This window comes from Notamacropus eugenii, chromosome 1 (genome assembly GCF_028372415.1).
Source record: "Notamacropus eugenii isolate mMacEug1 chromosome 1, mMacEug1.pri_v2, whole genome shotgun sequence".
Lineage (NCBI taxonomy): Eukaryota > Metazoa > Chordata > Mammalia > Diprotodontia > Macropodidae > Notamacropus > Notamacropus eugenii.
This window is the reverse complement of record NC_092872.1, coordinates 142271745-142287707: the sequence shown is the minus strand read 5'-3', so window position 1 is coordinate 142287707 and position 15963 is coordinate 142271745. Positions and strand designations below refer to the sequence as shown.

The window sequence follows — 15963 nt, the reverse complement described above, 5'->3', positions numbered from 1 at the left end:
ACACACACACACACACACACACACACACACACACTTTGTTTTCCTGAGTGTCTCCATGCCATTCCATGTCCACTCAGGCCATCTCCCCTTCTCCACTGGCAAATTGGCCTTTGCCCCTGGAATCAGCCTTGGCTACACTAGGCCAGATGGGCTTTATCTTGTACTTTGGATGCAGAACTCTATAGTATTTCCAGGCCATCAGTGTATCTTGCTCTCTGCTCTTTCCAACTTCCCATTATATGTTTTCTTTGTCTTCCCCCATTACACTGTAAGTCCATTAAGAATATTTATTTCTTATATTTCTATTCCCAGACCCTTAGCATAGTACCTGGCGCATAAGCACTTAATGAATTCTTTATCTAAATAACTATCAATCTACTCACCTATATGTGTATATGCTATTTTAAACTAATCGGTCAGTGTTTCTTAAGCCTCTCCCAATTTCAAAGCACTTTATTAGATTCTGTGATATGTACAAAGAAGTATAAGAAATAGTCCGTACCTGATAAATGTCAAACTCACAGGACAAAAAGTATGACAAAAGAATGTGGACCTCACGAATAAGAGAAAATTTTATATAACAAGACATATTTCTGAATCCTGAAGGATGGGCAGAATTCAGATAGGAAACAGGTGGAAGATTATTCTAGGTGAAAAAAACAACAATGTGAGCAGTGCTATAGTAGTACTGTAGTACTGTATAAGGTGTGTTAGACAGCAGTCTAACGAAAATAGGAAATTAATATAGAGGAACAGTGGGAGATAAAGTTGAATATGGTTGGGAAGAAGTTTGTGGAAGAGCCTTGAATATGTACTCTGTCCTGTAGACCATGAGCATTCATGCAGAGTTTTAAAAATTCAAATGATGTTATAAGAGATATATTAGAATTAATATTTAACAATTTCACTGATTATCCCACAGTCCTGGAATTTTCTCCCTCTTCATTTCGGGGTTTCTTGGCTTTCTTCCAGTCTCAGCTAAAGTACTACCTTCTGAAAAAAAACCTCTCCTAGTCCTCCTTAGTTCTCAGTGCTCCACCTCTGAGATTTATTTCCAATTTATTCTGTCTAGATCATGTCACTACGTAGTTATTTGCATGTTGTCTCCTCCACTAGACTATAAGTTCTTTGAGGACAGGGACTCCCAGTAATAAACAGTATCTCACACATATTAGATACTTCCTAAGTAATTGTTGATTTCACTTACATTTATTTCTCTTATATCTGCCCCCCCTGTAAATAGAATGTTATTGATTAATTAATGTCTAGGTGAGGAATATTCTAATGCTATGAACAGAGGAAGTCTTAGTAGGAAGTTTCTCTTGCTCTAAGGATATCCAAAGATACAATTTTTCATTCCCCTAACATACCTATGCATTATGTTCTTTCTCGTATAAACTCTATCTTAAGACTTACTGTGAAAACACATTCATGAGTGAGATGATTGGGTAGAAAGAAATTTGTTCATTTTACTGAATTTGCTCAGTACTGAATGGTAACTTACGTGTTATTACTAAATTCACTAATTTAATTTATAAATGGTTTCTTACTCCCTTTTTTCTTCTTCTTTGTAGCCCTGTATTTTGATGAACAACATCCAGCAACTGCGAGTCCAGCTGGAAAAAATGTTCGAATCCATGGGAGGGAAAGAGGTCAGTAATTCACCCCACCCCCACCCCTGCTATATTCTATTTAGAGATCATTAGCAACATAGGTCTTTACAAAGGAAAGTATCATGATCAAATAAGTGTTCGGTTAGTTTAGCAGGAAAAACATTTATAAGAAACTGAAATGCTAGTAACTATGGAGGCTTATTTTTAAACAAATGTAATTCAATATTGCCTCTAAGAATCATATCATAGAAAATCAATTTAAGTCGTTCCAGGGGGCAGGAGCAGGGTGGGGGTCTTCTGGAGAGACATGTAGCTCTCTGGTGTATATATGTATATAGACACACACATACATAAACTCATATGCTAATGGTCTGTAAAGTTTTCTCCTACTATAGATGTTTAATGTTGTACTCTGTAGTGCCAGCTTGATATTAATGGTGTTATTGGATTCTAATTTGTGGTGGTAGTGTGTGTGTTTTTAATGTTCCAATGTGATTTGTTTACATCTGAAATTCGCTGTCCAAAATGTGCTTTGTGCTTTGTCTGTAATTTGTCGTGTCTTTGTCCAATACTTTTGACTTGCAATGCCCTGAGCAGAAGAAAGAAGGAGAAAGATTCTCTTATGAGGTTTGTGATAGTAAGCATCTTGACCATTTTTTTTTCTAAAATGAAAAACCATTGCACTCCCTACTTATTCTTATTTGCTCATGTAGCTCAGGCAGATCATTTAAAACTAGCTGCATACCTTCCCCTTCTTGCCACAAGCATCACCCTCCCCAGCTTAAAAACAGGAAGGCTAATGTTCATCTGGGGGTTGGAAGAGCTTGTGCACAGAGATAGCGCCATGGGGCAAATGGCTCTGTTCCCTGTACATTTACTGCCAGGCAGGAGCCTATGTGGTCATCACTCAAAAACAAAATTAAATCATTTGTTGCAATAACAAGTACATGAAGTGTTTGAAAACTGAATTTAGACTCTAATATAGGTAGCTAATGTTTTAAAAATTAAAGATGCTATAAAACTCTTCTTCAGAGATCTCCTCTCTTCTTATGGGATATTTTTTCTAATCAGAAGTGGCACTTATATTTATTCCCATCTCAATATCTTTTCCCCTGCCTCCATGAAATATCTGGCTAGGTGTTGGGCATTGGGTTCATTTTAACACTGCATTTGATCATTAGAATCAAATAGATGAGAAAGCATTGATTTCTGTATGTCATGGGGCAAAACTTTACAAATGGGCTTTTTGTGAACTACATTTCCCCTGCGGTATCTTTTCAATTTGGATAAAATAAGACTCCATTCCCCTAAGTGTTAAAATTTTGCTAGTTGTGAGAATATAAATCTCATCCTTGAATTCTCCTAGTAAATTAGATATTCGCAGGCACTTGGAGATCATAACTGTAAGATTTTGCTTTTCATTCTAGTGATCACTTTTATATGCAGGGTTTAAATATCTTCATTATTTTGGAATATCTTGGAGAAATTACAGATTTCTTGTGGGAAATCCTACTCTCTCCTTCATGAATTTTTAGGGCCACAGATCTTTTAAGGTTTAAGCTATATTTTAAATGTCATCTTTCCTCTTCAAAGCTGCTATTTATTTGTTAACCTCTAGGTACAGCTCCAGCATAAATAACATTCCACAGAGCCATGTATTACTCATGATAATAGGAGGCAAGGAGAAATCCTTAGTTTATTAAACCTATAGTTTACCAAAAAATCATGGGATGTAGAGTAATAAGTAAGTGCTAGAACAGTATCAGGACTTGTTGTTCAGTCATTTCAGTCGTGACTGATTCTTTGTGAACTCATTTGGGATTTTTCTTAGCAAAGATACTGGAATGTTTTACAATTTCCTTCTCCAGCTTATTTTACAAATAAGGAAACTGAGGCAAACACTGTTAAGTGACTTGCCCAGGGTCACACATCTAGTAAATGTCTGAGTTGGATTTAAACTCAGGAAGACGAGTCTTCCTGATTCCAAGCCCAGTCTCTATCCAATGTGTCACCTTGCTGCCCATTATCAGGATGCCTGAGTTCTCTCTCTGGCTCTAGCACTCACTACTTTAATCAACTAAAAATCATTTCTGAAGTACCTACCATGCACCAGCCATTGTAACTAGTCACTGGGGATACAAAACGAAGGGAGACTAAATGAAGTAGTCTCCCTTCGTCCTCAAGGAGCTTACATTTGCTCTAAGAGGTATTAACTCTATTGGCACGTGATGCACTGAACAAGTCATTTAACCTCTTCAGTCGCCTCATCTGGAAAATATAATCATTGAACTAGATGACTTCTAAAGTCTCTTTAAGCCCTACTATTTTATGATTCTAATGATTCTTGGCATTTAAAGTCAGAGTTTATAAAGCTTTTAGCATGTATTATTTCATATCACCCTAGTAACCAGTTTGGGAAGCAGGTAATATATATTAATATGTAAATTAAGATTTTTCAAAGCACTTTCCTTATGACACCCAGGTAGGGTAGTTAATGCCAGTATTACCTTCCTCATTTTATAAATCAAGACATTGAAGGACAAAGAGGTTAAGTGACTTAGTTCGGGTCACACAGTGAATATGTACCAAAACCAAAACTCAAGTTTAGGTCTTCTCATTCCAAGTCTGATATTCTTTCTAATATGTTAGCTGTTATGGTATAGAAAGCTGTTTAGTATAGGAGACTACTTACTAACCCAGAACGATGCATGCACTTCAACAGAATCTTTTAGTCACATCTGTTCCAAATTTAACTGTTAAATAGTTAGGTTAATAGACTTTTGCCAAAGGAAAAATTAACAACTTCTTACCACAAAAATGATGAAGGAAAGAAAGTTTGTGTTTCATCCTCTCCTCAGTACCTTACTCATCCCCATATCCTCTGCTGATTTACAATTTAAGAACCCTGTCCCTAAAAAAAAATCCTCTTAAAAGCAAGTTAATATATTGGTCGGTACATGTTCTACTTTTTTGTTTGTTAGAGATACAGTGCTAATTATCTTCCATCTCACACCTCTTCCCTCACTCCCCCACATTTACATGGGTCTTCCATTTCTCCTTTGCCTTCTGTCTTCCTATATCTCTCTTTCTATTCTTACTGTTTCTCTTTTTATCCTCCATTTCTTTCTTCCATGAGACAGAAAACAGAGAAAGATATGAGGTCATATCAGAGAGTGAGGCTTTTTAGCAAAATAGAATGAATTTACTCAAGTGTGAGTGTATTTTGCTCACACATTTCCCACAAAGAATTTAACTGGAACAAAAGAAAAATAAAACCTTGAACTCTGAAAGGGTTTTTAGTTGTCAATTTTAACCCAACCCTCCTGCCCCCTTCTTCCCCACTCAAAAATGTTTTTTTAACCTTATAACTTTCTTACTGCCTCCCACCCAGAAGATAAGAAGATAAAACACAGTGGAAAAAGGCAAACTAGCTGTGGAGAAAACAATTTATGCTTTGTTTATTTTCACATTTCTGACTCCTTTTGATTGTGAGAACCCATAGGCAGGATCATCCTTAAGAAGTGCAAGGCCAGGCTATGTCACACGATGTGTCTTTACCTTGCTCTCACCCTCATTTTCCAACACTTCTGTATTTATAGTTATTCATTCATTCATTCATTCATTCATTCATTCATTCATTTATTTATTTATTTATATAGATGACATACAGTAGAAGTGAGTATCAAGGGGGTATTAATGGAGAAAAAGAAGGAAGATGACATAAAAGAATAGAAAATAGCCTATAGCCTTGGATGGCAGGAGAAGAACATAAGAAAATATACAGGTACATTTTTGTCAGTTAACCAGATTATGTGTACATAGTACCACCTGATGGTACTATTGCTTCTTCCTCTACCTATTTGGCTTCTTCTCTCTATTTTCCTATAACTTAAGCCCCATGGTTGCTGCAACTCTTCCCCAGAATTAAATGCCACTTGTAATAGCTTAAGAATGGTTCTTTCTGTAGTTCAGTAGCCTTAATCTTCATTGTTTGAATAACAAAGTTTTCACTTATTTGATATATTTTTTCTTTAAATTTAAAAATATTTCTGAAAGGACTTCTTTAGGTGTAAGGTGGCTGGAGATCACATTTTTATGGGATTATCTTTTAAAAAATATATTTTGTCTAAATTCTTGCAGAAGTTCCTTTCATTTGTTTGGAATATCGGGGGAGGGAGAGGCAGTCTAGAGATAGGAAAAGAGAAAGGAAGAGTGCTCTTGACCTACTATATCCCATGTTCCCCCAACCCCAAACATCATCCCTGATCTATCATCATCAATAGCAATCAATATGGAATGTCCATCATTGTAACCTATAGGATCTAGAATTGCAATGATGTATAAAGCACAGTCTTGGACCTCAAGTAACTGACAATTTAGGAACATAGGACGTATTCATAAATAAATAATAATACAATGCAATAGATAATGAATGCCAAATTACAATAAATACTTTAGGAGTTTAAAGGAGAGAGGAATCACTGAGTGTTAAATGAACAACCAAGGATTTAATAAAAGAATGGAACCTAAACCTGGTACTGAAGTCAAGATGAAAAGAAGTGAAAGAGTAGAAATACCATACAAGGGGTGAAAATATAAGTTAAGCTAGAATGTATAAATGATGTGAGGGGTGGAGCCAAGATGGCGGAGTAGAAAAACACACATACATTAGCTCCAAACCCACAGCCCATAAAATATCTGTAAAAAAGAACTCCCAACAAATTCTGGAGCAACAGAAGCCACAGAACAACAGAGCAGATGAGATTTCTGTTCCAAAGAGCCCTGAAAACAGACACCAAAGGTCCGTCGCACCCTGGACCCAGAGCAGAGCCCAGCCCTGTCTCGGCTGCGTGGCACGGAGAGGAGCAGATCCGAACAGGCTTCAGGGATGGAATCTCCAGCGGCCACGTGGGTCCCTCCACCCACAGGCCCCAAAGGTTGGTGAGAGGGTCTTCTCAGTTTGCCAAGAGTGGAGTGGGGTGCCCCCGTAACTCAGGCCCTCTTGGGAGGCAGCAGTGGAGGCGGGAGTAGACTGGGGCTCCCCAAACAGGCAGAAGCCCGGATCCATTGTTGAAAGTCTCTGCATAAACCCCCTGAGGGAACTGAGCCTGGGGAGGCGGCCCTGCCCTGACTTGAGCACCTGAACTTAATCTCACACTGAATAGCAGCTCTGCCCCCACCAAAAGCCCTGAGGCTGGGAAGCAGCATTTGAATCTCAGACCCCAAGCACTGGCTGGGTGGATCTGGAGGAGAAGTAGGTGTGAAGAGAATATTCAGAAGTCAAGTCACTGGCTGGGAAAATGCCCAGAAAAGGGAAAAAAAATAAGACTATAGAAGGTTACTTTCTTGGGGAACACGTATTTCCTCCCTTCCTTTCTGATGAGGAAGAACAATGCTTATCATCAGGGAAAGACACAGAAGTCAAGGCTTCTGTATCCCAGCCCACTCAATGGGCTTAGGCCATGGAAGAGCTCAAAAAGGATTTTGAAAATCAGGTTAGAGAGGTGGAGGAAAAACTGGAAAGAGAAATGAGAGACATGCAAGTAAAGCATGAAAAACAAATAAACACCCTGCTAAAGGAGACCCAAAAAAATGCTGAAGAAAATAACACCTTGAAAAATAGGCTAACTCAATTGGCAAAAGAGGTTCAAAAAGCCAATGAGGAGAAGAATGCTTTCAAAAGCAGAATTAGCCAAATGGAAAAGGAGGTTCAGAAGCTCACAAGAAAATAGTTCTTTCAAAATTAGAATGGAACAGATGGAGGCTAATGACTTTGTGAGAAACCAAGAAATCACATAACAAACCAAAAGAATGAAAAAATGGAAGATGATGTGAAATATCTCATTGGAAAAACAACTGATCTGGAAAATAGATCCAGGAGAGACAATTTAAAAATTATGGGACTACCTGAAAGCCATGATCAAAAAAAGAGCCTAGACATCATCTTTCATGAAATTATCTGCCAGGCCTAGAGGCCTGTGTGGGCTACTCGAGTCTTCTTACCTCACCTCCGAGGTCTTCGGTTGGCCAAAACCGGATGCTCATATGAGAGAAAGGACGTTCCAGAGTCGAACAAGGGTTGAGCTTTATTTCAGGGTCTCGGTTACAAGTGCAGGGAGGGTCTTCCTTAGGAGGAAGAGGGGGAGATTTCCTAAGGAGGCTAGGATCTTAAGGGATTGGAAGTAGAAGTACAAGCGGGGAGAGAGGGGGAGGGGAGAGAGGAAAGAAGAAAAGCGGAGCCTACTGTCCTCTTGGCTCCTCACGTGCTAAGAGAGCTTTCAGGCTTCCTCAATCCTACTTAACCTTCAGCCGCATAGTTTGCATCTGAATACCGTGCTGTTAGGTAACTAGGTGTGCCCAGATCCGGGACAATCTTGAGGGCGGGGAGATCTCTCTCCCATCACGTTTCTCACGGGAAGAGGCGGAATTACTCGAGATAGCTCGGTTCACCTCTATTCCCTGCCGTTTCCTGGGGGGGTCTCGTGAGAGCTCTAAGATTTAGAAGCTCCCACCTTTACCCGCCCGAGACTGTCCACACGGAATTGAGCTTCCAATCCCAACAATTATCAAGGAGAACTGCCCTGAGATTCTAGAACCAGAGAGCAAACTAAGTATTCAAGGAATCCACAGAACACCGCCTGAAAGAGATCCAAAAAGAGAAACTCCTGGGAACATTGTGGCCAAATTCCAGAGTTCCCAGGTCAAGGAGAAAATATTGCAAGCAGCTAGAAAGAAACAATTCAAGTATTGTGGAAATACAATCAGGATAACACAAGATCTAGCAGCTTCTACATTAAGGGATCAAAGGGCATGGAATAGGATATTCCAGAAGCCAAAGGAACTAGGACTAAAACCAAGAATCACCTACCCAGCAAAACTGAGTATAATACTTCAGGGCAAAAAGTGGTCTTTCAATGAAATAGAGGACTTTCAAGCATTCTTGATGAAAAGACCAGAGCTGTAAAGAAAATTTGACTTTCAAACACAAGAATGAAGAGAAGCATGAAAAGGTGAACAATAAAGAGAAGTCATAAGGGACTTACTAAAGTTGAACTGTTTACATTCCTACATGGAAAGAAAATATTTGTAACTCTTGAAACTATTCAGTATCTGGGTACTGGGTGGGATTACACACACACACACATGCACACACACACACACACACACACACACACACACACACACACACACATAGAGACAGAGTGCACAGAGTGAATTGAAGAGGATGGGATCATATCTTAAAAAAATGAAATCAAGCAGTGAGAGAGAAATATATTGGGAGGAGAAAGGGAGAAATGGAATGGGGTAAATTATCTCTCATAAAAGAGGCAAGCAAAAGACTTATTAGTGGAGGGAAAAAGAGGGGAGATGAGAGAAAAACATGAAGTTTACTCTCATCACATTCCACTAAAGGAAAGAATAAAATGCACACTCATTTTGGTATGAAAACCTATCTCACAATACAGGAAAGTGGGGGATAAGTGGGGGGGGGTGATGGAAGGGAGGGCATGGGGAGGAGGGAGCAATTTGAGGTCGACACTCATGGGGAGGGACAGGATCAAAAGAGAGAATAGAAGTAATGGGGGACAGGATAGGATGGAGGGAAATATAGTTAGTCTTATACAACACGACTATTATGGAAGTCATTTGCAAAACTACACAGATTTGGCCTATATTGAATTGCTTGCCTTCTAAAGGGAAGGGGTGGGGAGGGAGGGAGAAAGAGAAGTTGGAACTCAAAGTTTTAGGAACAACTGTTGAGTACTGTTCTTGCCACTAGGAAATAAGAAATACAGGTAAAGGGGTATAGAAAGTTGTTTGGCCCTACAGGACAAAAGAGAAGATGGAGACAAGGGCAGAGAGGGAGGATAGAAGAGAGAGCAGATTGGTGATAGGGGCAATTAGAATGCTCCGTTTTTTGGGGTGAGGGGAGGGGACAAAAGAGGAGAAAATTTGGAACCCAAAATTTTGTGAAAATGAATGTTAAAAGTTAAATAAGTAAATAAAAATAATATAATTTAAAAAAAAAAGAAATAAGGGGAGTTTCATCTCTTCTTTGGAGGGACAGCTAGGTGGGACAGTGGATAGAGGCAGGAGGAAAAATAAATAAATAAAATAAATAAATAAATAAATAAATAAATGATGTGAGGGTGGTTTTTTTGCGGGGGAGGGTGAATAGATTGGAGTTATCAACTTGTCTGGAGCAGAGGGTTCTTATAGGGGACTAAATGGTAAATGCAATAATGCATTGTGTAGGGCCAGATTATGCATGTCCTCATATGCTAGATTTTATTTTATGTGCAGTGAAGGCCTGCTGCAAGTTTTAGGGCTGGGAAGGTCCATAAGTAAGTAATGTTTTCCAGATGGTGATCTGGCAGTAATATGTAAGATGGATTACAGGGTAGTAGGAGAGAAGGCAAAGGATCCAGTTAATTCCACTTCACAACTTACCCTAGGAAAAGTGAAGATTCCAACTTTATCTTAGAAGCACATCAAGAAGGTTTTATTCCTTGAAATTTTTCAGCTACAATAGAAAGAGGACCATATGGGAATATTTCCTTTTTTTCAAGTTAGGAGTTGAGTACTTTATGCAAATTATTTATTTGCTGAAAGGGAAATTGACTCAGAGTCTAAAATGAGATAAAGCCATCATACAACATTTCTCGATTCATCTACCGTTTCATGCAATCCCCCCTTGGCCCAGAAGGAAAGCCTGTGCAGAAAATTGCCTATTAATGTTTTAACAAAAAAACAAAAAACAAAAAACAAACCTCATCCTGCAGTGATGCTGCAGGTCTCTGCGAGAGGGAGCTACTAAGATGTCAGATCTCAGGGACTGGTTTAGGAGCATCCTCGTGATCATGCAGTACTAGTTCACCAGTGCCATTGTAATGCCCTTTGTAGGCAAACTCGGCCTCATCAACCAACACAAACTACTTCTTGGTATGGTCTGATACCTTCCTGTACCACTTCCACATATGGAGGTGAATTGTTGCAATAGATGTTTTTTTTCCATTTGGCCCAGAAACCAGATTTCTCTACTGGGTGAATTTATATTTCTCATCTCAGTATTCTACACGACTAGAAACAGGAACTTTTGATGGAAGGCCAGAGGACTATATGTTCATACTCCTTTATAACTGGGTTTGCATCGTTATCACTGGTTTAATAATGGGCATGCAGTTGCTGATGATTTCTTTGATCATATCAGTATTCTATGTCTGGGTCCAGATGAACAGAGAAATGACTGTATCATTTTGATTTGGAACATGATTACTGTTACTTGCCTTGGGTCATTCTTGTATTCAACTACATTATTGGAGTCTTGGTTATCAATGAGCTGATAGGAAATTTTGTCAGACATCTACACTATTTCTTAATGTTTGAATACTCAATGGATTTGGGAGGAAGAACTTTTCTGCCTACACCTCGGTGTCTATACTGCTGGCTTCCTAGTAGGAAAGGAAATGTCTCTGGATTTAGTGTTCTATCTATGAGCATGTGGGGAGCTGCAGAACATCAGCTTGGTGGAGGCAGTCAACGCAGCTGGGTCCAAGGCTTCTGACTAGGAAATCAGTGAAAAATTCAGTGGTGTTTAGCAAGCAGTGATCCTGGGCAGTTCAGGATTCTTTCTGGTGTGAGTTGTGCTGAAGATCTGTATTTTATCTAAATCTGGTGGATCTGACCCATGGGGAATACCATTTTTTTTTTTTCAGTATAAGGCAAATTGTTAAAAGTCCCAAAGAGAAATGTTTAATTTCCCTCCAAATTAGTGATCACACTCTTTTCTTTATGATTGTGAATAAACGTCACCTCTGCATCTTTCAAAGCCAAAAAAACCTTATCCCCAAAAAGGCATTCTCACTGATGAGAATGGTACTTTTCACGTGCAGATGTACCTTAAAAATTGAAATAATTGCCAAGTAACTACCGGACTGAACAGAATGCTAAATGTAGAATCAGGTAAGGTCTGAATTTAAATCCTGCCTCAGTCAACCCACTGAATCTGTTTTCTTATCTGTAAAATGGGTCTAAGACCAGTAGCACTACCCACATAGGATTATTGTGAGACCCGGGTGAGATAATGCTTTGTGAATTTAAAAAAAATACTTCATAAATGTCAATGATGTTAATGATAATCAGTGATGATAGCGACAATGATTATAACTTCTCTAATTCTTTCCTTATGACTCTACAAAGCACAAATGGGCAGCTAGGTGGTACAGTGGATAAAGCACCAGTGCAAGAGTCAGGAGGAATTGAGTTCAAATGTCACCTCAGACATTTGATACTCACTAGCTGTGTAACCTTGGGCAAGTCACTTAACTCCAATTGACTCATCCTGGGTCATCTCCAGTCATCCTGATGAATATCTGGTCACTGGATTCAGATGACTCAGGAGGAGAAGTGAGGCTGGTGACTTGCACAGCCCTCCCTCACTCAAAACAAAGTCAAGTGCAAGTAATGTCATCATTTCTCTGAGAGCATGGTCATCTTTGGCAACGAAGGATGAACACACACAAAGCACAAATCATTGGACCACCTAATCCTATCTGAATCGCTTCACAACAAATAACCTTCAGGCAGTAAGTGAGCTCTGCTTAATAGGAAGCTATGAGAATGTGTATTCAGTGGCCACAGCTGTCTGTATCCTCAATCAGGACTGGCCAACAATGTTCACACATATTCAGTCCCATCCAGCAAGCATTGAGTTGAGTACCTACTGTATATCAGGTGAGAGGTAATAATAACATGATAAGTACAGAGTTGGTTCTGGAGTCAGAAAGTCCCAGGTTCAAGTCAGATACCTCTGACACTTATAGTGTGATCCTGGACAAGTCACTTAATTTTCATTATACTAGGCAACTCTGTTTCCCTCTTCCCACCAAATGTTTAAGACAAAATGAAAAGCAAGCAGCTCTTCAAGGAGCTTGTACTTTTTTGGGAGAGATATAACATTTGCACAGATGATTCAATTAGTTTTGTGGGAAAAAAGAGCACCAAGTGATTGGAGGATCAGGAAGACTTGTAGTAGGGTAGTACCACTGCTATGAGTCTTGAAAGCAGCTAAGACTCTCAAGAGGCAAAAAAATCCAGGCTCCTGTAAAGAGAGATAGATACAAGATGAGGTTCCAGAAGTAATGGGAGCAGCATGTAGGACAGTAAGTTAGAACACTGAGTGCCTGAAGGGGAACAATATATAATATGCCTGGAAGAGTAGGCTGGAACCAGATTAATGCCATTCACATTTTAATGTTAGCCTGTTTGGAACACATCCAGAAATCCACAACATATATTATTAAAAGAGCTTCAGTCAATGGAAAAGCATTTGTAAGTGTCTATTATTTGCCAGGCACAGTCCTAGGTGCTGAAGAAACAAGTACAAAAGGATCAATTTGTTACTGTATTCTTTTGGTTGAAAAATGGCTCTACATTTTCCAAAATGAATCATGAAAATGCAGTTCTGTTTCTTGCTAGCTAACTGTATAAAATAGGGTGGCTTTTTCTTTACATCCTTGTTGTTACTCTATTAATATGGGCAATTCTTTTTAACTAAGTCCACCAATCTTCCAAATTATTCCTCACAATTTCCTTCAGTAGGAATTTAATATGTGCATAAATCATTGTTTTACTCATCAAATTTTTTCACAGCCTTCCTTAGATTTGAAGAATATTGAAAGACAATGTTTCAGTGTCCCCACCTCACCCCCAGGAAGAAAGGCAGTAGTTTGTGTAAATTATTATTCTCATCATTTATATATTCTAATTTAACAACAGATTTTGACAAATCTGACCATCATCTAGTGATACCTATTTAATGTTTTATGTTCTTATGACTATGCCAAGGCTGTAAAGTATATCTAATTCCCGTAATTGTATATCTAAGAGATGTTCTGTGTCATTTTCACAACTCAGTATGCCTAGGTTTTCGTTTTATATTCTTGGGAGGGGGAGGGGAAAGGACTCAAGAATCTCAGCTTCAAGAGTATGATGTGGGGCCCAACTCTCAAAGCTGTATGTAGTTCATAAGCCCTCACCAATGTGTTTATCCCTAAAGTCAGCCAGTGGACACCACTGGCCCAAAACAAAAGCATTTACAAAATTGACATTATAGTAAATAGTAAAATAGTACCACTCACCTCTCTTCTTTCTCCCTCCATTAATTTGAGACCTACTTTTCTTCAATATACACAAATGTTTGGGAGAGGAGTGTATGCACACTGGATATGAAGCACACATGTAGAAACACATGCCTTTAGAACTTCAGTTCCATGGTGACCTTTTTCTTCTCTTGAGGCCTTGTAATCTAGGAACATGCTTTGTTTTCTCATCACTCAGACCCCATTACATCATATTAAATTTTTTTTGGCGGCAGCTAGATGGTATAGTAGATAGAGTGCCAGGCTTGGAGTCAGAAAGACTTGTCATTAGCTCCCGACTTTACTGGCTGTGTGACCCTGGACAAGTCACTTAACCCTATTTCCCTTAGTTTTCTCATCTGTAAAATAAGCTGGAAAAGGAAATGGCAAACCCACTCCAGTATCCTTTCTAAGAAAACCCCAAATGTGGTCACAAAGAGTGAGACACAATTGAAATAACTGAGCAACAACAACAGTGATAATAGTGGCAAACAAACAAAAAAAACCTAATTTTGTTTCTCTTAATTCTCCAAATGTATTGCCACCACTCGGAAAAAATTGGATTCAGCCTACGTGGTCTATAAATTAATCTTTACTATAAAAGAAAAAAATTCTCCAAAATGAAATTTATTTTCAGTAAGTTGTGATGTGTTATTTACAAAGTTCCTTAAGAAATATTTTAATAACTGATTTATGAGAATTATGAATGTGTTGCATATGTAGAAATAATAAAGGCATAAAACTTATATTTCTTCCTTCAAATAAATGTTTATTATCTCTCACAATAATACATATGAATAATCATCATCTAAAATATAGGACACCCAGTTATCTATAATTCTGAGAAAATACCAGCCCTGTACATAAAGTAACCACAACACTAAAAATGATTTTTTAATTAAAAAAAAGCCACCTGAGACTCTTTCATATGAATTCATATGGTGATTTCATATGAATTCAGCTTGGTGATCATAGAACCAGTTCAATCCCAGATGAGAATTTCAAGGACCAGGGAAGTTAAATGACTTGACTATGGTGGCAGGTTATTGTTCAGTTGTTTTTCAGTTGTGTATGACTCTTTTTGATCCCATTGGGATTTTCTTGGAAAAGATACTGAAGTGTTTGCCATTACCTTCTCCAGCTTATTTTACAGATGAGGAAACTGAAGCAAAGAGGGTGAAGTTACTTTCTCAGGGTCACACAGCTAATAAGTATCTAAGGCCAGATTTTAACTCAGGAAGATGAGTCTTCTTGACCACAGGTCTGGCTCTCTATTCACTACCCCACCTTACTGGTTGGCATAGGTAATCTCAAGTAAGATCTGAACCCAATCCCTCTGACTCCGGAGTTGGTGTTCTTTTCGTTATACAACATTGCCTCTCCTTCTCAATTTTTGCACATGCCCTGTGGTTGACAAGTTTTTCATTTTTTTGTGCTATTTCCTCTTTCATTTACCCATCAAGAATGTCCTTAATATTCCTATTAGCCACTCTACACTTTTATAAAAATTGGGATTATTCACCTTCTCTGTTCATTTTTAACTAGAAGGAAGAATGTTGGGGCAGTCCTTACCAATGCATACTCATAGTACTAGGATGAACCTGAAGAAGTCCATCAATAAACATTTGTTAAGCACCTATTATGTGCCAGGCACTGAGCTAAGCCTTGGGGTTACAAAAGGCCCCTCCTGCAGCTGGCAATCTAATAGGGGAGATAACAAGGCAATGAATATATACAAACAAGATACATGAATAGCAAATAACACAGGGAAGGCACTAGAATTAAGAAGGGTTGGAAAAGGCTTCCTGCAGAAGATGGGATTTTAGTTGAGATTTAAGGGAAGTCAGGGATGTCAGTGGACAGATTTGATCAGGAAAACCATTCAAGTCATGGGGAAGAGTCAGAGAAAATGTCAGGAGCTGAGAAATGCATTGCCTTCTTCATGGAACAACAAGAAGGCTAGTACCACTGGATCAAAGGGTAGGTGGTAGACAGTAAGATGTAAGAAGGCTGGGAAGGTAGGAGGGGGCTAGGTCATGAGGGACTTTGAATCCCAAACAGAAGATTTTGCGTTTGATCCTTAAGGCAATAGAGAGCCAAGAGTAGGGAGGTGACATGTTCCAACCTGTGACTTAGGAAATCACTTTGATGACCGAATGGATGGTGGATTGAAGTGGGGAGAGACTTGAGGCAGGTAGAGCCACCAGCAG

The 15963-nt window shown here is 38.9% G+C and overlaps 1 protein-coding gene and 1 pseudogene across 2 annotated transcripts in view; both read left to right on the top strand.

Moving 5' to 3' along the window:
- The window catches only part of UNC13C (unc-13 homolog C), a 769865-nt gene that overhangs the window by 632233 nt on the left and 121669 nt on the right, over positions 1–15963 (top strand). For both annotated transcript variants that reach the window (XM_072616138.1, XM_072616137.1), the window contains one exon: positions 1575–1652. In XM_072616138.1, coding sequence (XP_072472239.1) covers positions 1575–1652 — 78 coding nt within the window. The remainder of the gene's footprint in view (positions 1–1574; positions 1653–15963) is intronic.
- Positions 10135–11593, top strand: LOC140524157 (derlin-1 pseudogene; annotated as a pseudogene).